The sequence below is a fragment of the Carcharhinus amblyrhynchos genome, chromosome 3, assembly GCF_965287045.1.
Source record: "Carcharhinus amblyrhynchos chromosome 3, sCarAmb.v2.hapA, whole genome shotgun sequence".
In the NCBI taxonomy this organism is placed as follows: Eukaryota; Metazoa; Chordata; class Chondrichthyes; order Carcharhiniformes; family Carcharhinidae; genus Carcharhinus; species Carcharhinus amblyrhynchos.
Window position 1 is genome coordinate 30,472,940 of NC_137326.1, and position 20,624 is coordinate 30,493,563.

Below are 20,624 nucleotides of genomic sequence, written 5' to 3' on the forward strand. Positions count from 1 at the left end.
GGTTGATGGTAAGTATTCGTCATGGAGTTCAGTTACGAATGGTGTGCCTCAGGGATCTGTTTTGGGGCCACTGCTGTTTGTAATTTTTATAAATGATCTGGATGAGGGTATAGTTGGGTGGATTAGTAAATTTGCTGATGACACCAAAGTCGGAGGTGTGGTAGATAGTGAGGAAGGGTGTCTTAGTTTACAGGGGGACTTGGACAAGTTGCAGAGCTGGGCCGAGAGGTGGCGGATGGAGTTTAATGCGGAAAAGTGTGAGGTAATTCACTTCGGCAGGAATAACAGATGTGTAGAGCATAGGGCTAACGGTAGGACTCTGAATAGTGTGGATGAACAGAGGGATCTAGGTGTATGTGTACATAGATCCCTGAAAGTTGGGAATCAAGTAGATAGGGTTATTAGGAAGGCATACGGTGTCTTGGCATTTATTGGTAGGGGGATTGAATTTAGGAGCCGCAGCGTCATGTTGCAACTGTACAAGACTCTGGTGCGGCCGCACTTGGAGTATTGTGTGCAGTTCTGGTCCCCACATTATAGGAAGGATGTGGAGGCTTTGGAGAGGGTGCAGAGGAGGTTTACCAGGATGTTGCCTGGTATGGAGGGGAGGTCCTATGAGGAGAGACTGAGGGATTTGAGGTTGTTTTCGTTAGAAAGAAGGCGGCTAAGAGGGGACCTTATTGAAACATATAAGATGATTAGAGGTTTAGATAGGGTGGACAGTGATAGCCTTTTTCCTCGGATGGAGAAAGCTAGCACGAGGGGGCATAGCTTTAAATTAAGGGGTGGTAGTTATAGGATGGATGTCAGAGGTAGGTTCTTTACCCAGAGGGTGGTGAGGAATTGGAATGCCCTGCCTGCTGCAGTTGTAAATGCGCCTAGTTTGGGGGCGTTTAAGAGATCCGTGGATAGGTTTATGGATGGAAAGGGTTTGGTTTAGATTAGAGGGTCATTGCTTTTTAACTGGTCGGCGCAACATCGTGGGCCGAAGGGCCTGTTCTGCGCTGTAATGTTCTATGTTCTATGAGTCAGGATGATACATTAACACAGGTAGAGAAATGGTGAACGGATATAAAGCAGAGAGTGGGGATAAATGGCTTTTTTTCAAGTTGGCAAGTCGTAGCTGAATAGTGGGGTGCTGGGCTTCAGCAATTTACAGTATATATTAATGACTTGGATGAAGAGGCAGAGAGTAATGCATCTAAGCTTATTTGCCTATTGTAAAGGATGTGAAAACAGGATGCTTAGAAAATATCAACTGGATTAGACAAAGTCACCGTGAATTCATAAAAGGGAACTCAGGTTTGACAAGCCTACTGGAGTTTTTTGAAGACATAACGAACAGAATAGATTGGCATAGATTGCAAATTGGTTAGCTGACAGGAAAACAGAGAGAAGGAATAAATGAGAGCTTTTCGGAGTGGCAGGCGGTAACTAGTGAGGTGTCATAAGGATCAGTGCTTGGGCCTCAGCTATACACTATTTATATATCAATGATTTGGATGACGGGATCAAATGCAATGTCTCTAAATTTGATTTGATTTATTATTGTCACATGTATTAACATACAGTGAAAAGTATTGTTTCTTGCGCTATATAGACAAAACATACCATTCATAGGGAAGGAAGTGAGAGTGCAGAATGTAGTGTTACAGTCATAGCTAGAGTGTAGAGAAAGATCAACTTAATGCAAGGTAGTCCATTCAAAAGTCTGACAGCAGCAGGGAAGAAGCTGGTCTTGAGTCAGTTGGTACGTGACCTCAGATTTTTGTATCTTTTTCCTGAAGGAAGAAGGTGGAAGAGAGAATGTCCAGGATACGTGGGATCCTTAGTTATGCTGGCTGCTTTGGCAAGGCAGTAGGAATTATAGACAGAATTAATGGATGGGAGGCTGGTTTGCGTGATGGATTGTGCTACATTCACAACCTTTTGTAGTTCGTCACAGTCTTGGGCAGAGCAGGAGCCATACCAATCTGTGATACAACCAGAAAGAATACTTTCTATAGTGCATCTGTAAAAGTTGGTGATAGTCGTAGCTGACCTGTCAAATTTCCTTCAAAAGTAGAGGCATTGGTGAGCTTTCTTACCTATGCTGTCAGCATGGGGGGATCAGGACAGGTTGTTGGTGATCTGAACACCTAAAAGCTTGAAGCTCTCGACCCTTTCTACTTCGTCCTCATTGATTGAGACAGGGGCACGTTCTCCTTTATGCTTCCTGAAGTCAGTCTCCTTCGTTTTGTTGACATTGAGGGAGAAATTATTGTTGCCGCACCAGTTCATCAGATTCTCTATCTCATTCCTGTACTCTCGCAACATTGTTTGAAGCTGACCTATTACAGTGGTGTCGTCAGCAAACTTGAAAATTGAGTTGGAGGGGAATTTGGCTGCATAGTCATAGATGTATAAGGAGTATAGTAGGGGCTGAGGACACAGCCTTGTGGGACACCAGTGTCGAGGATGATCGTGGAGGAGATGTTGTTGCCTATCTTCACTGATTGTGGTCTGTGAGTTAGGAAGTTCAGAATCCAGTCGCAGAGGGGGGTGCTGAGGCCCAGGTCACAGAGATTGGAGATGAGTTTCATGGGAATAATAGTGTTGAAGTCTGGCATTAGTGCTGATGACATGAAATTTGGTGGGAATTTGAATGGTGAGAAGGAAGTTAAGAGACTTCAACGCGATTTAGACAGGTTGAGTAAGTGGGCAAATACATGCCAGATGCAGTATGATGTGAATAGTTGTGAAAATATCCACTTTGGTAGGAAAAGCAGAATGCCATTCTATAATTTAAATGGTGACAGATTAGGAAATGATGTAGAAAGACACCTGGGTGTCTGTGTACATCAATCATTGAAAGCAAACATGCAAGTGCACAAAGGGTAAAAGCAAATTACTGCGGGTGCTGGAATCTGAAATCAAAAAAGAAAATGCTGGAAAATCTCAGCTGGTCTGGTAGCATCTGTAAGAAGAGAAAAGAGCTGACATTTCGAGTCGAGGTGACCCTTTGAACCCTGGAATACCATGATTGTCCAACATTGACAGGGGGAATAAAATTGGGCTTATGTTTTTTGGAGTTTAGGGGAACGAAAGAGAAATCTACAAAAATTTGAAGGGGCTGAATCACTCAGCAATTGTTTTGGCTGATCAAGAAATTTAAAATGCAAGGGCCAGTCTCAGAACAAGGAACTGAACATTTAGGACTGAAACAAAGAAAAGTTATTTAATTCAAAGGCTGGTGAATCTTTGGAATTCTCTAGCCCAGCAGGTCATGGATGCTCCATCATTGAATGCATTTAAGGTTAAGACAGACAGACGTTTGGTATCAGGGAATCAAGGGATGTATGGAGCGGGCAGAAAATTGAAACCAAAGATCAGCCACAATCGTATGAAATGGCGGCACAGGCTCGATGGGCCTTCTGTTTCTTGCGTTCTTAACCATGGATTAATTTCCTTGGTTCACATTCTGGATGGACATTGCTTATATGTTCCTTTCCATGAACAAAATTTAAAAAAAAACATTTGATAGCATTTTTGGTTCTAGAAGAAGTTTATTTGGATGAACTGTGGAAAGTTTCCACAAAGGAAAAGAATAATGCTTTGCTCTGACTTTGTTGCTCATTTACTCCACAGTTTGGCTGAATCGTGTTGTGAGTCATGCCAATCTCCTTGACGTACAAATTACATACATTGTGTGAAGTTTTATCTGTTGATGACCAGGAAGATTTGAAATTTATAGCCAGGTATCCACAGAATAAGCTACCACAGGATCACTGTAATTCAAAGGCTGTTAGAATCATAGAATCCCTACAGTGCAGAAGGATTGTTTGCTGGAGCAGAGGAGTGAAGGAGCAGAGAGAGATAGATAAGAATTTACCTGTTAAAAACCTGTTTAAATTTAAGTTTAAAGCACTTTGTTCCTTGTAGAACTATTTAAATCATTTAAAAGCATTTTTGCGGGCTTTTTGTATTTACCTCTTTAAGAATTCTGAGGGAGTGGTTAAAAGGGAGTTGTGGGGGAGCAAGCTTTAAATCAGCGCCAGGTTTAAAAAGAGGCCTGGTGTAGACAGCGGGTAGCGTCGGAGCGGGCAGCGGAGTGAGGGGGAAGCAGAGTGAGCTATTAGGGCTTAGGAGCAAAGGGCTGGGGAGAAAGAGGGCCAGGTAAGTTAGTGTTGAAATTTTCAATACTACTACAGTGAATAATGGAGGGGCATGTGATGTGTTGTTCCTGTATGATGTGGGAACTGGTGGACCCCAGGGTCCTTCCCAGTGACCATGTCTGCAGTAAGTGCAGGTTGCTGGAGGAGCTCCAGCTCAGGGTAAATGAGCTGGCCTCTGAGCTACGGACGCTGAGGCTCATCAAGGGGAGAGAGGGTGCCATTGTCAATGGGGTGCAAGTGACATCCACCCCCCCTAGACTGGCTAACTCTAAGGGTCAGGGACAAGAGGAGGCAGGAGGGTGGGGAGAGGAGGCAGGAGGGTGGGGAGAGGAGGCAGGAGGGTGGGGAGAGGAGGCCTCAGCCTCTCAATCTGCATAACAGGTTTGAGACTCTTGCTTCCAGTGTGGACGAGGACGAGGGAGGTGAGGTTGGTGAGCAAACTGCACACGGTACAGTGATGCAGCAGGACATAGGCAAGGAGAAGGTGAAAAGGAATGTAGTAGTGATTGGGGATAGTGGGGTGAAGGGTATTGACACTGTCCTTTGTCACAATGACAAAGTGCACAGGAGGGTGTGTTGTCTGCCTGGTGCTCGGGTACAGGATGTCGCATCTGGGCTGCAGAGGAACCTGGAGTGGGAGGGTGAGAATCCGGTCGTTGTGGTACATGTGGGTGCCAACGACGTAGGCAAAATGCGAACTGAGGATCTGGGGAGGGAGTATGAAAAGCTGGGAATGGAATTAAAGAGTAGAACCGACAAGGTAGTTATCTCTGGGCTACTGCCTGAACCGAGTGCAGATGGGCGTAGGGTAGATAGGATTAAGGAAGTGGCTCAGGGATTGGTGTGGGAGGAATGGGTTTGAATTTATGGGGCATTAGCATCAGTACTGGGGTAGGTGGGACCTGTTCGGGCGGGATGGGGTTGGTCTGAACCGTGCTGGGACTAGAGTGCTGGCGAATAGAGTAAAGAGGACTGTAGACAGGGCTTTAAACTAATTGGGGGGGGGGGGGGCGGTGCGAGGGTAGGTGACATTACGGGGGCTAAAGTTGAGGAGAGGGTGAGAGGGTACAGGTAAGGAAAGAGGCCGAGGATGTCCCAATAATAGAGGGAGTAGGGGGCGTGAGTGTGGTTGGTGGCGTTACGGCAAATAGGGTCCAGGTGAAGGCTGGGATGAAGGCACTTTACCTGAATGCACGAAGCATTCGGAATAAAGTGGATGAGCTGGTGGCGCAGATCAGCACAAATGGATATGATCTGGTGGCCATTACAGAGACGTGGCTGCAAGGTGACAGGGACTGGGAGCTGAATGTCCAGGGATATCAAGTGTTTAGGAAGGATAGGCAGGAGGGAAAAGGGAGGGGTGTAGCTCTGCTGATTAAGGATAGCATCAGGGTGGTAGCAAGGGATGATATTGGAGCCAAGGAGCAGAAAGCGGAATCGTTGTGGGTAAAGATTAGGAACAGCAAAGGGAGGAAGACGCTGGTGGGTGTCGTGTATAGACCCCCAAATAATGATCTGGAGGTGGGGCGGGCTGTTAACGCGCAAATAAGTGCGGCGTGCAGGAATGGGACAGCCGTAGTTATGGGGGATTTCAATCTACATATAGATTGGTCGACCCATGTTGGACGCGGTGGGCTCGGGGAGGAGTTCTTGGAATGCTGCCAGGATAGTTTCCTCGAACAGTGTGTGTTGGAGCCGACGAGGGAGCGAGCTATCTTGGATCTGGTGCTATGTAATGAGGCGGGTAGAATTAGGGACCTTGCGGTGAAGGATCCTCTTGGGGAGAGTGATCATTGTATGGTGGAGTTTCTAGTGCAGATGGAGGAGGAGAAAGTGGGTTCCCGGACACGTGTCTTTTGTTTGAACAGAGGGGAGTACGGTAGGATGAGAGAAGAATTGGCGAATGTGGACTGGGGGAGCGCGTTGGAAGGTAGGTCTGCTGAGGAGCAGTGGAGGATCTTTAAGGAGATCTTTCTTGGTGCTCAGCAGAAATTTATTCCGATGGTCAATAAGGACAGTAGGAGGAGAGGTAATAAGCCGTGGATAACGAAGGAGGTGAAGGAAAGTGTTAAATTAAAAGCGGAGGAATTTAGAGTAGCTAAGAGTAGTGGGCGAGAAGAGGATTGGGAGAGGTTTAAATGTCAACAAAGATTGACAAAGAAGTTGATAAAGAAGGGTAGGAAAAACTATGAAGCTGGGCTAGCGCTTAATATAAAAAAGGATAGCAAGAGTTTTTATAAATATATAAAAAGGAAGAGGCTGGCTAGGGTGAACGTTGGTCCCTTAGAGGATGAGAAGGGGGACTTAGTGGTAGGGGATGGGGATATGGCTGAGGTCCTGAATAACTTTTTTGTTTCTGTCTTCACGGAGGAGGACGTGAATAATTTGCCGGGTGTTAGAGATGGAAAGGTGGTAGGACTGGAGGGTCTTAATGACATTACTGTTACTAGAGAGGAGGTGCTCGACAGACTGGAGGGACTGATTGTGGACAAGTCGCCAGGACCTGATGGAATGCATCCAAGGGTTCTGAAAGAAATGGCGGAGGTGATAGTGGATGCCTTGGTGGTTATTTTCCAGACGTCGCTGGATTCCGGGGAAGTGCCGGAAGATTGGAAAGCGGCTAATGTTACGCCGTTGTTTAAGAAGGGTGCCAGGCAAAAGGCAGGGAATTATAGGCCGGTTAGTTTAACGTGTGTTGTAGGTGAAATGTTAGAATCCGTCATCAAGGAGAAAATAGCGAGGCATCTTGAGAGGAATTACTTGATAGAGCAGACGCAGCACGGTTTCGTTAAAGGGAAGTAGTGTCTGACAAATTTTCTGGAGTTCTATGAGGATGTGTCTAGGGCGGTGGATAGAGGAGAGCCGGTGGATGTGGTCTTTCTGGATTTTCAGAAGGCGTTTGACAAGGTACCTCACAGGAGGTTATTGCAGAAGGTCAGGGGACAGGGAGTTGGGGGTAGGGTGTTAGTGTGGATAGAGGATTGGTTGTCAAATAGGAGGCAGAGAGTGGGGGTCAATGGGTGCTATTCGGATTGGTGGTTGGTGACTAGTGGAGTGCCTCAGGGGTCGGTGCTGGGGCCTCAGCTATTTACCATTTATATAGATGATCTGGAGGAGGGAACCGAGTGTAGGGTGTCGAAATTTGCTGATGACACCAAGATTGGAAGAAAGGCAAATTGTGCGGAGGGTGTGGAGAGTCTACAGAAGGATCTAGATAGGCTGGGCGAATGGGCCAGGAAATAGCAAATGGAATTTAATGTTGGCAAGTGCGAGGTGGTCCACTTTGGTAGGAATAATGGTAGGAAGGATTATCACTTGCGTGGCGAAAAACTGCAGCAGGCGACGGTGCAGAGGGACCTTGGGGCCCTTGTGCATGAGTCGCAAAAACCCAGCTTGCAGGTGCAACAGGTGATCAGGAAGGCGAATGGGATGCTGGCCTTCATAGCGAGGGGGATTGAATATAAAAGTAGGGAGGTCTTGCTGCGGCTGTATAGGGCATTGGTGAGGCCACAGCTGGAGTACTGTGTGCAGTTTTGGGCGCCGTACTTACGCAAGGATATTTTGGTCTTGGAGGGAGTGCAGAGGAGGTTTACTAGGCTGATGCCGGAGTTGAGGGGGTTGAGCTATGAGGAGAGGCTGAATAAACTAGGCTTGTACTCGTTAGAGTTTAGAAGAATGAGGGGAGATCTCATTGAGACGTATAAGATGATGAATGGGATGGATAGGATAGAGGTGGAGAGACTCTTCCCGCTCAGAAAGGATAATAGGACTAGGGGGCACAGCCTCAAGATGAAGGGGGGGGCGGTTTAGAACGGAGTTGAGGAGGAACATCTTCACTCAAAGGGTGGTGAATCTCTGGAATTCTCTGCCTGTTGAAGTGGTGGAGGCTGCCTCGCTAAATATTTTTAAGACGCGGGTTGATGGGTTTTTGATAAGAGAGGGGATTAAGGGTTATGGGGAGAGGGCGGGAATGTGGAACTGAGCCACGACAGATCAGCCATGATCTTATTGAATGGCGGGGCAGGCTCGAAGGGCTAGATGGCCTACTCCTGCTCCTATTTCTTATGTTCTTATGAGACCATTCGGCCCATCGAGCCTGCACCAACAACAATCCTACCCAGGCCCTATGACTACAATTTAACATGGCCAGTCAACCGAAGCTGCACATCTTTGGAGCACCCAGAGGAAACCGACACAGACCCGGGGAAAATGTGCATACTCCACACAACCAATGACCCAGGCTGGGAATTGAACCCAGGTCCCTGGCGCTAGTGAGGCAGCAAAGCTAACCACTGTGCTACTATACTGCTGTTGCGTTGCATTTCTTCAATACTTCCATAGTATTACAGAACTTGTATATTCTGATAGTGAATTTTATTTATTTTATTTCTATACAGTTCACAAATAATACTAATGATCATGATCACAATATTTACAACAATTGTGTAGCACAAATACATCAGTACATGTGGATTGTTATATATTTGTCTGGAAGGAGGTCATATGCATGTGCTTGAATATGTAGGTGAGTTGACCTTGTCAGGCATACATACTTCTCTGACCGAAATGCCAACCTGTACTTGTTGGTAGATGAATTTAGCTCCAGTAGTTTTGTGTGATGGTATTTTAATTATACGACACCACGTCCATACATTCTTTCCTCATAAGTGTAATGCCAGTAAATAGGACTCGTTGAGTGATTTGCAAAGCTTATTTCTTCTGGAAAATGTTGAAACCCAAAAGTTGTATCATAGTTTGACTCATGGCTTTCAGGGAGAAAAATGCTGAACCTCCATGACATGAGGCATTCACCAAAATTAGTCTGCCTAATGTAGTAGGAGGTTGGCCAATTCAAAAAAAAACTTTTTTTCCCCTTGAGAGGCTTACATGTGTTCTTCTGCATACTATAAATATTCAAAAGACATTGAAAAGTCAATCGTTGGAATGCATTGAATAAAATAAATGTAGAGAATGTGCTCCCCTGTTATCACTAGAAGATAAATGGCTGCTAAACAGGGTATAACCTGAACTATGAGATTGAATCACATCAGAGATTCAAAGTCTTTCTTTTCAGAAAGATGTGGAGGGTGATTCTCCAAGCCTGCAGCAGGCTGGGTGACTTGAGCCGAGGCCATTTAGAGGGCATCCCACTAGGCGCCACGGCCTCCAAGAGTCTCCGAGCACCAGATTTCCGGTGCTGTCAGCTCCACGCCAGAAATTGGTGCAGAGCTGCATAATTTATTTAAATGGAAATTTTAATATATTTTACATCTAATTAGCAGGGCCCGGACTGAAGTCTCCAGGCCCACTAGCCCCCTCCTGGAAAGAGCGTTTCACTCCAGCGGGGTTTATAATAGATCCCCACTTGTGGTGAGCTGGCAACTGACCCCACTGCAGTGAAGGGGGGATACTGAGGCCCCCAAGGAGGTTGTGGATTAAAAGATGCCACTTGGGCATTGCCAGCTTAACAGTGCCAGCCCAGGCTTCCTGGCTCTGCTGAAGGAGCAAAATGCCAATGCCCAGGGGACATCTTGGCACTGCCCACTAACATGAGGCAGTGTCAAGAGAATGGGGCCTAATAGGGACAGAGCTTAATTGGAGTCAGGGTCTGTGTGGGATGAGATTAGTGGGATGCGGGCTCCCGCTGCCACTGTTCCCTCAGTGTTGGGGGGGTCCCATCTCCATTCCACACACAGTGGTGAAAGAGGGAGGGAGGCCAGTGATCGGGGTTGGCCATTGGGGTGGGGGCCAAGGCTGACCTGGAGATGTCCAGGGAGCCAGCGATCAGGCCATGAGGGGAAGGGGTTGGTGAGCAGCGATGCAGGGATCATTGAACTGGTCTACGATTAGGAAATTAGCAGTGCAGGTTACTCTGCACGCGCCGATCTCGGTGCTAACTGTTCAGCGCATGCGCAGTGCCCTGCTCAGCACTATGCTACCGGCCTCTCCAGTGGGAACAGGCCCCACCTACTGATTTGTCGCGTGAATCATACTAATGGACTCCGCAGTGCACAGTGTGGGAGATTAATTTTGAAAGCCTCGCTGAAAAAACTAGCGGGATTTACTCCAGTTTTTACACAAATTCGGCACTTAAATTTTTTTGTGAGAATTGTCCCCGTGATGTTTTTTATGGTGTTTTACCTATTGAATCATAATTCCCTAAAAGTGGCGTCACAGGTAGATAGGGTCGTAAAGAGTGCTTTTGGTACATTGGCCTTTTTAAATCAAAATATTGAGTATAAGAGTTGGAATGTTATGGTGGGGTTGTATAAGACATTGGTGAGGCCGAATTTAGAGTATTATGTGCAGTTTTGGCACCTAATTACAGAAAGGATATTAAGAAGGTTGAAAGAGTGCAGAGAAGGTTTTACAAGGATGTTGTCGGGACTTGAGAAACTGAGTTGCAGAGAAAGGTTGAATAGGTTAGGACTTTATTCTCTGGAGCATAGAAGAATGAGGGGCGATTTGATAGAGGTGTATAAAATTATGATGGGTATAGATAGAGTGATTGCAAGCAGGCTTTTTCCACTGAGGCTGGGGGAGAAAAAAATTAGAGGTCATGGGTTAAGGGTGAAAGGGGAAAAGTTTAAAGGGAATATTAGGGGGGGCTTCTTCACACAGAGAGTGGCGGGAGTGTGGAATGAGCTGCCAGATGAAGTGGTGAAAACGGGCTCACTTTTAACATTTAAGAAAAACTTGGACAGGTACGTGGATGAGAGGGGTGCGGAGGGATATGGTCCAGGTGCAGGTCAGTGGGGCTAGGCAGAAAAATGGTTCAGCACAACCAAGAAGGGCCAAAAGGCCTGTATCTGTGCTGTAATGCTGTATGGTTCTATGAATCAAGCTCCTCTAGCACTCCGGTTTGTAATTGTTAACAAGTAATGATATTACCTGGGGACTGAGATGAAATCCCATTAAATTAACAGAAAGATTTGAAATTTATAGACCAGTATCTGCAGAATAAAGTATCATGGGTTCAGTACTGCACCATAATGTAAAGAGTTTTGTGTTTTACAGAATTTATGTTTGTCCTTCTATCAATGCCATGAACCTATGAAACAGTGGCACCCACAATGTATTAGTGAAGAACCTATTAATAGATGTTTCTGATCTCATGCACAAAACTCTGACCTGGTGTGCTGGTGATCATGTTACTACATGCAGTGTGGAGGATCAAATACTGCCATTCTTCTTAGTTAATTTTCTGGCATTATCAAATTAGACTGCCTTAGTAATTTGGACCGGGCCTCGGCCTGTTGGAACACAATGCTAAGAACACGAGTGGATAGATGTTTAAAAAGTACAGAATATAAAATTGTTTATTGATTAGGATTCAATGTCACAGTACTGGCCACACAAATGTGCTACCGTGATAGAATATCAGTTGCAGTGAAGATGCCAATCAATTACCATTTTCATATCTATATTAACCTAATAATTCTGACAAAGTGAGAACTTGAAAGAAAATTAATTGATTGAATCTGTACTCATGCAACAGAAAATTAGCTATTCTCTCTTGTGAGAAGACAATCAAACAGTACTGATACGGGAGAATATTTTGACTGAGATAGAGAAACATAATGACGTTTAAAAAAAAAGTAACTGATTTATGCCATCATAGAGGTTTTTAGCATGGAAACAGGTCCTTCAGCCCAACTTGTCCATGCCACCCCTAAGCTAGTCCCAATTGCCTGCGTTTGGCCCATATCCCTTTATACCCATCTTACCCATGTAACTGTCTAAATGTTTTTTAAAAGACAAAATTGTATCTGCCTCTATTACTACCTCTGGCAGCTTGTTCCAGACACTCACCACTCTGTGTGGAAAAAAATGCCCCTCTGGACCTTTTTGTATCTCTCCCCTCTCACCTCAAACCTAGTTTTAGACCCCCCTACCTTTGGGAAAAGATATTGATCATTTAGCTGATCTATGCCCCTCACTATTTCCTCTGTAAGATCACCCGTAAGCCTCCTACACTCCAGAAAAAAAAATTCCCAGTCTATCCAGCCTCTCCTTATAACTCAAACCATCAAGTCCTGGTAGCATCCTAGTAAATCTTTTCTGCTGCACTCTTTTTCTAGTTTAATAATATCCTTTCTATAATAGTGTGACCAGAACTGTACACAGTATTCCAAGCGTGGTCTTACCAATGGTCTTCTACAATTTCAACAAGACGTCCAAACTCCTGTATTCAGTGTTCTGACCAGCGGAAGCAAGCGTGCTCAATGCCTTCTTCACCACTCTGTCCACCTGTGGCTCTACTTTCAAGGAGTTATGAATCTGTACCCCTAGATCTCTTTGTTCTTTAACTCTCCCCAGTGCCCTACCATTAACTGAGTAAGTCCTGCCCTGGTTCAGACTACCAAAATGCATCACCTTGTATTTATCTAAATTAAACTCCATTTGCCATTCGTAGGCCCACTGGCCCAATTGATCAAGATCCCGTTGCAATCCTAGATAACCTTCTTCATTACATTTCATCATCCTGATTTTTCTGTTAAAGTTCTCCCCTTCCCTTGCTTCTTTGAAAGATATTTAAAAGCCTTACCCTGTCCTCGATGACAATATTAACCTGCTTACATCCATCAGCTTCCATGTTTAATTCCTGTCTTTTTTCTGAGCTATCTAATCTTATGTTTGTGACAGTAGCGATGTTACAAATTGCATCTGGCTCCCCTGGTTGGGGAGGGGGAAATTGGCCCAGGGTCCCATTTCTGATAAAAGCCATAATCACCTGGGATATTAGAGGTGCTGGAACAGATGCTGACACCTTTATTAAAGAGATTGATATCTTATGAATTCCCTCATTTGGATTCTATTTTCTTTTGTTACAGAGGAAAAAGATAATGAGTTGAAGTCCTTTAATGGCGACGATGTGTTACAATTTATATTTACTATTGTATGAAATATGCATTTGGGGGAAAAACTGCATAGTGACTCTCCCTTGCCTCTTATTTAATAGTATTTCTCAGAACTGTTATTAGATTGAAGTTAACTAAAAATATTCCAGCAAGCATTATTACTCCATTTGCAGATGTGAACACATGTCTACTGCAACAATATCTGAGCCAAAAATGGAAGCAGAGTGGAAAATTAATAGTATTTGGGACCAGGTTACTGTCATTGGGTTTTCTTTTGTGCATTGTTTTAATTGATTGTTTTTGACCAATTTTAATTTTTTTTAATTATCCAGTCACATTTGAAATGCAAGGAAGGAAATGTCAATCTATGTGTGCTAATATAATTTTTTTCCTGTTTTTGTGCAAGCCAGTATTGAAAACAAGCTACCTGCATGTTTGAACTGTTTTTCATTTCAAATGGCCCTAGAAATATTATACCATGAACTTGTTCTGGTTATTGGCTAAGCAGTTTGCTTTTTTTTATGAAAAAGGATCTGATATATTCATAATGAACTACTTCACTAAAATCATTTTGAATTAATATTACAAAATGTTTTTTTAAATTGCAGACAAGTTGAAAGCTCCAGTGGAATCAACTCAGAATAATAGGATTTCAAATGTGGAAGGTAAGAGGCTTACATGTCACGAATGGGAAATAATTCTATTACATAATCAAATTGAAGCAGATAATCAGTTGAGGCCCAGGATTGTCTAGAATTATCAGATGCAGGTTTTGGAGATTGCTGGGTTGGCTTGGCATCAGTCAATTCATTTATGGGATGTCGATGTTTCTGGCTGAGCCAGCATTTATTGTCCAACTCTAATGGCCCTCGATAAGCTGGTTGTGAGTTGTCTTTTCTCTTGTGCGGTTGGTAGTTAATAGCAGTATTGCTGATCCCTGCCATCACTGCTAAAGAAGGACTTCACAAAGCAGGAGTACTTGGCTGGGTACAATTATCCCAGCCTGGCAGCATCTATAAGGACAGAAAAGACTGACATTTCCAGTCCAGATGACCCTTTGTCAAAGCTTTGGCAAAGGTCATCTGGACTCAAGCATCAGCTCTTTTCTCTCCTTACAGATGCTGCCAGACCTGCTGAGACTTTCCAGCATTTTCTCTTTTGGTTTCAGATTTCAGCATCCACAGTAATTTGCTTTTTTTCTGCAGATTCAATACCCTCTGAGAAAAGAAATTCCTCCTCACCTCTGTCTTAAATGGGTGGCTCCTTATTCTGAGATTACAACCTCTGGTCCTAGAGTATCCCACAAGAGGAAACATCTTCTCAGCGTTTTATCCTGTCAAGAACCCTGAGAATCCTATTTGTCTCAATAAGGTCACCTCAGGCCCAGCCTTCAGGATGAACTGAATAAGCTGAACACAGGTGTCTGTGATGGTTAGGATATTGGAAGAAATGCCAGCAGGATTCACTTCTGGTTGAAAATGCTTTCATATCTGACACACTAGTGATACAAGAATGTAGACCAGGAAGGTGTGCTCATGCTGCATTTTATGCGACGCTGTGTAGTATCTGAACTGTGTGAGTGTTAACATTGTGCATTGCCTGAATACTGAGGGGTTATGTCTGCAGTACCACCATAAATCTGTGTTGTCAAGCAGAGCAGTGCATTCCTTGACATGACTGGATCAAATTACAATTCCAGTAGAATGCACCTCCCACTCCTTGCATTTACATCTCTGAATTTGGCTATTTATTCAGTTCTACCTCAACTACACTTTCCTGCTCTGTCCTTGTAATCCTTGATTCCCTTTGTGTCTAAAACTGTGTCATAGGATTACATAAGATATACAGCACAGAAACAGGCCATTCAGCATGACAAGTCTGTACCAGCTCTACTCAAACCTCCTCCCATCTTTCTTCATCTAAGTTTCAGAATAACCCTCCATAAGCGCATCTATGTGCTTCAATTACTTCTGTAGTCATGACGGAATTCAGAAGGAACTTGTGTTTGATTTCATTGAGGCTTCTAGTTTTGTTTTTCCACAAAAATAGAAACATTTGCTGAGTATCCACTCTATCAAATCATTTCATAATTTGAAAGGCTTCTTTAGATCCTCTTTAGATCACTCCATAACCTTCTCTTTGCAAGAAAAAAGAGATCAAATCTGTTTGTCTTCTCCTAATAGGTACATTCCTGCATTTCTGGTATCATGCTTGTACATTTTCTTTTCATCCACTGTCTCTACTATGGGGATCAGAATGGTGTGCAGCATTCAGGTGTGGTCTGACCAAAGTTCAGTACGTTAGGGCCAGAGTTTTACTTTGATCAAGCAGATACTCCTGACCCGGACACACATGAGAAGACATGCGGCCTGCATCCCACCTCATCGCACTCAGGTGCAGTGTTGCGGTCATTCTGAAGCTCGCCCACTGACAATTCAGCAGGCAGTTAAGCCTATTTTGGAGGGCTGATGAGTATTTTAATATGGCTCATCCACTTTTATGGTTGGTGGAAGGGTCAATCGGTCAGGCGGCCATCACATTTTTGCAACAAACATGCTCCAGGGCGAGATTAAATGTTTGGGGTAATATAAAATAAAAGGTGTTTGAGGGCTGAACTCCTGAGGTCTGCTTGAATTTGCAGTGTAGACATAGTTTACAGCATTTATTTAAGCTTATTTCATTTATACAGTACTGCAGTTCCCTGAGGTAGCTCCACAACAGCTTTCAGCCTTTGGGAACTCAGTGGAAATGCCCATCCTCACTTCCCTTGGTGCCCACCCTCTTCCTGTCCCCTGGCAGCACTGAAGCTTTCTTAGCATGTGTTTCAAGCTAGCTACAAGTTAATAGCAGTGGGATCCATTTATGGCCAAAAGCACATATTGCATCTCCTTCTAGGCCCACTGAATGTATGCACCCAATGAGCTCAATATTCAGGCCAAACTTAACTTTTCTACTTCTTAATTCTATCCCTCTAGAAGTAAACGCAAATGCTTGGTTTGCTTTTTATTCATGTCCTTGATAACCTGCATTGCTACTTTTAGTGATTTGTGTGATTCTTATTCGCCAACTTTGTTCCTCTACTCCAATTTGAATCTTATTCTCTAAATTATATATAACTTTTTTTTCCTGTTGCAATTCATTTGATAATGTGAAGCCCATATTTCAAGTTTATTAATACCTCCTTGTAAATTTTTATAGATCTCTTCACTGTTGACTCACCTCCACTTCGTAATTTGGTGTTGCCTGTAAATTTAGAAATAGTTTTTGATTCCAGAGAATAAATCATTAACATAAATTATGAACAAAAGTGGTACTTGCCCTTATCCTTGCAGAACTGTACTTCTCATTTTTGCTCTCTGAATAACTACCCTTTAACACAATTCTCTACTTTGTCTTAAAGCCAGCTACCAATCCATTCAGCTGTTTGTCCCCTGACTGCATATGCTTTGATCTTATTCTTTCATCTTAATGTGTGAAACCTTATTGAAGGTTTTTTGAAAACCTAGATTTATTATATCTTCTGCAACACCCTTTCCTGCTCTTTGTTTTCTCTTCCAAAAATTATCCAAAAAAATTATTCAGGTTGGTGAAACAAGACTTTCCCATTGAAATCCTGCTATTTTGTTGTTTTATTTATGGTTTCTATTGATCTCAGGCTTATACTCAGAGTATACTCAAAACTGATCATCCACAGGCCCTTGTGGAAGAGTATTCCAAAGATTCGCAGCCATCTGAGTAATGGAATTTTCCAGATTTCCTAAATGGCCAACCTTTTCATCCTGAAACTATGACCTCTAGGTTTAGAATCTCCAGCCAGGGAAACAACCTCTCAACATCTACCTTGTCATGCTTTGTAAGAATTTTATACATTTTTATACATTTAGATCACCTTTCATTCTTCTAAACTCCAGAGAATATAGCTTGATTCTTCTCAATCTCTGCTCAGAGGACAGACCTCCCATCCCAAAAATCAATCTCATGAATCTTTATTGTGTCACTTCTAATGCAAGTATACTCTTCCTTGGATATAGGAATCAGTATTGATCTGACCAAAGCCCTATATAATTGCAACAGGACTTCCATACTCATATGCACCAACTACCATGCAACAAAGGCTAAAATGCCATCTGCTGACCTAATTGCCTGTTGTACTTGTGAACTTTCTATGATATGTGAGGACCCCTAATCCCTCAAAATATCAACATTTATTTTTGTGAAGAAGTAACAGGGAGGATTGATGAGGGTAATGCAGTTGTTTATTCTACATGGATTTTGGCAAGGCTTTTGACAAGGTTCCACATGGCAGACAGGTTAAATAAATAAAAGCTCATGAGATCTAGGGGAACGTAGCAAACTGGATACAAAATTTCCTGGAAATTAAGGTGTAATTGTTGATGGATGGTTTTGTGATTTTGCTGTATTCTTTGGGATTTAAAAGGGCTCAGTACTCATTCCCTTGCCTTTTCTGGTATATATTAATGATCTGGACATAATTATTGCGAAAATGCTCAAAATTTGCAGAAGAGACAAAAGTTGGCTGTCTAGTAGATAGTGAGGAGGATAGCTGTAGATTGCACAATAAATGCGAGGACACTGAGAAGACGTAGAGGTTGTAAGGGACCTTGGAGTGAATGTCCACGGATCCTTCGCAGTAATAAGTTTAAGAAGAAAATGGATCTTTTCTATTTGATCGCTAAGGCATAGAATATAAGAGTAGGGAGGTTTTGCTGGAACTATATATAACATTAGTTAAACCACAGCTTGAATATTGTGTGCAGTTATGGTCGCCTAATAACAGAGAGGAAGTAATTGCACTGCAGAGGGTACAGAGGAGACTTACAAGGGCATTGCCAGTGCTGCAATATTGCAACTATGGGGAAAGATTGGATAAGCTGGGGTGCTTCTCTTTGGAACAGAGGAGGCAAGATTTGATTGAAAATTTTTTAAATTGTAAGGGGCGTGGACAGAGCGTGTGGAAGGACCTATTTACTTTAACAGAGAAGTCAGTAACTAGGAGGCCTAGATTTAAATTGATAGAAGGATTAGAGGGCAGATGAGGAAGAATATTTTTGGCCCAGAGGGTGGTTGGGTCTAGAACTCACTTCCTGAAAGGACAGTAGAGACAAAAACCCTCAATTCATTTAAAAGGTGTCTGTATATACACTTGAAGTGCCATAACCTTGCAGGGCTGCAGACAAATCCTGGGATTAGACTGGGTGGCTCGTTTTTTGGCAGGCACAAATATAATAGGCCAAGTGGCCTCTTTCTGTGCCGTAAACTTTCTATGATTCTATGATTTATTATTTATCACCTTCTTAGTAAAAGTGCAGACATTTAAAATAAGATCATGTATCTTTTGCTAGAAATGGAAAAGGGTAATTTGCAAAAATATGGCAGAGATCCAATAAAGAAATAAATGGAACAGGAAAGAATGCTCACTGGTGAGAGACAATAGCTGATCCTGCATTCTATGGTGCTCAGGTAGAAAAGTTCAAAGGCCTGTGATATATATTTTGCATACTGCTAATTTGTTTTCGTCCCTTAAAGCACCACATCCTATTTTCAGGCAAAAGCATATGCAAAAAGTACTATAGGATGTGCATACCACAATTTGAATCTGGCCATCATCATGGCTTGTTAAGAACCATACTGGCTAGTGAAGCCTAAAGTGCTTTGCTGGTTTTGCTGTCCAGCTGACAGAGTAAGTTGTAGGCCCGTAATTGCAGCAAATCCTGACAACAGCCTAGTCTGTGTTCCTCCTACTTAAAGTAACTGTGAAACCAACTATTTTAGTAGTTCCAATGGATTGCAGAGGTAGCAATACCAACTTTTTCATTCTATAATTCTTGTTGCACAGTTACTGAATCTTCATATTGACAAATGGTTATTGGCAAATAGAGAATTGTTTAACTTCTTAAAAATAACTAATTTGCCTTTGTTGGCCAGGAAGCCTGTTTTTTACTTTTCATCTCAGTGAGAGGTCATTTTACTGTGGTTACTCAAGCAATTGAGAATATTTGGTTCTTGGCTCCGTTTGTGGATAAGCTATGAAATTAGAATCAAACACGTCATTTTTTTTGCATTGCTGCATATGAAACAACACCAAATATGGCAAAGTGTAAAAGAAAACTCTAAAGGCAACTTAAGAAACTGTTTAAAAGACACTATTTAGATCCTGGACTGAGGTTGAGTCATCACAAGTAATTTCAAAGAACATATATCTTTCTATTCCTAAATAGTTACCAATTCACAGCTGTTCCTCATAGTAATATTACACTTGCCTATGAAATTCTCCTTATGGAACATCACTTTCAGTTTTAAACGAAGGAAGAAATATCCAGCTGAGTCATTGACTTGTGTTTTTTATAATCAAAATATATTTGAGTACAATTTAGAAAATATGTTGAGTAAATTTGAGTGAAATTCAAGTTTTGGATCAAAGCCAAAATAAAATTTTGTGTTTGGAATAACTGTATAAACTGTGTCTTTGGCACACAATCATAGAAAAGATAAAAATGCTCATCACAGCTAAACGGAGGACTCTTATCAAACCCTTAGCAGATTACGTGAAAAAGAGCTTAAAATATTTTAGAATTGATCAGCTTTTATGTTTACAATGACTTTCATTTTTCATCCAGGACTACATTCCTGCATAAATCTCTAAATCCAATGAGGTGGAAAACAATTCAGCTAGTGTTATTAGCTTAATGGTTTTGTGTGAGAACCTCATTTTTCACCTCTTTCCACCCTGAACAAATTTCAGAAGAGCCAGTTAAAATAAATCACATTTATTTAGTCTTTAAAAACTTTCCATTTAACAGATTGTTGTATTTTTCTGCACTCTATAAAATTCTAGATATGTTTGAATCTCATCTAGAAAATAATCAAACCACAGAAGAGGATTTAAAGAACGATTCAGAAAGATTTAAAGGTATGATGTGGAGGTGGGGAGGAGGAGAAGAATTGCTATTGCCAAATTCCTTGCCTCAGTTCATGACCAAAAATGGAGTGCTCAAGAAACAGATAAACTCAGTTTATTGTGGGCTGATTTTCATCACAGTTTAATCAGCTTTTTAGGAGAAAAACATTTCCTGAATAACTTTGCTATTTTAAAAGCATGTTGAAACAATGACAAATGGCAGTGACAGTAAGCCTTAATAAGGCAAGATCTTTTGTGCATGTTGATGAGGTAGGAAGTTTACAAAAATAATTCCACACAGCTGTATGTACGATAAAGCTAAACATTTTTATATGTTCAATATTTCATGTATTTAATGGAAATGGAGGAAACATGGCTATTTATGTAACTATACCATTTATAAAATACGTCTGAGGATACTTACATTTATAAGTATCACAAGCAAAACTTAATGTTAAGTGTATTCAACTGAGATTAAAGGAAACATGTCAAATGCAATTTAACGTTTGACTGGATCTTACCTGATCATTAAATATTAAAAGAAAATTTAATGTGCTAACACCTCCTGTGGTAACCTTACTGTTAGGTGTATTGTGCCATTTACACAAATAATGACTGAAGAATTAAATAAAAATTACTGTGCTATGTGTAGTGGTAATCACTTTACAGATATTAATTATTACATCTTTA

At 42.3% G+C, this 20,624-nt stretch overlaps 1 protein-coding gene across 22 annotated transcripts in view; it reads left to right on the top strand.

Annotated features, from left to right (window-relative positions):
- Positions 1-20,624, top strand: part of slmapa (sarcolemma associated protein a) — a 202,206-nt gene that overhangs the window by 122,373 nt on the left and 59,209 nt on the right. For 14 of the 22 annotated variants that reach the window (XM_080182862.1, XM_080182858.1, XM_080182884.1 and 11 more), the window contains 2 exons: positions 13,624-13,680; positions 19,872-19,946. In XM_080182862.1, coding sequence (XP_080038988.1) covers positions 13,624-13,680; positions 19,872-19,946 — 132 coding nt within the window. The remainder of the gene's footprint in view (positions 1-13,623; positions 13,681-19,871; positions 19,947-20,624) is intronic. The other 8 variants (XM_080182886.1, XM_080182888.1, XM_080182889.1 and 5 more) reach the window with 1 other exon arrangement.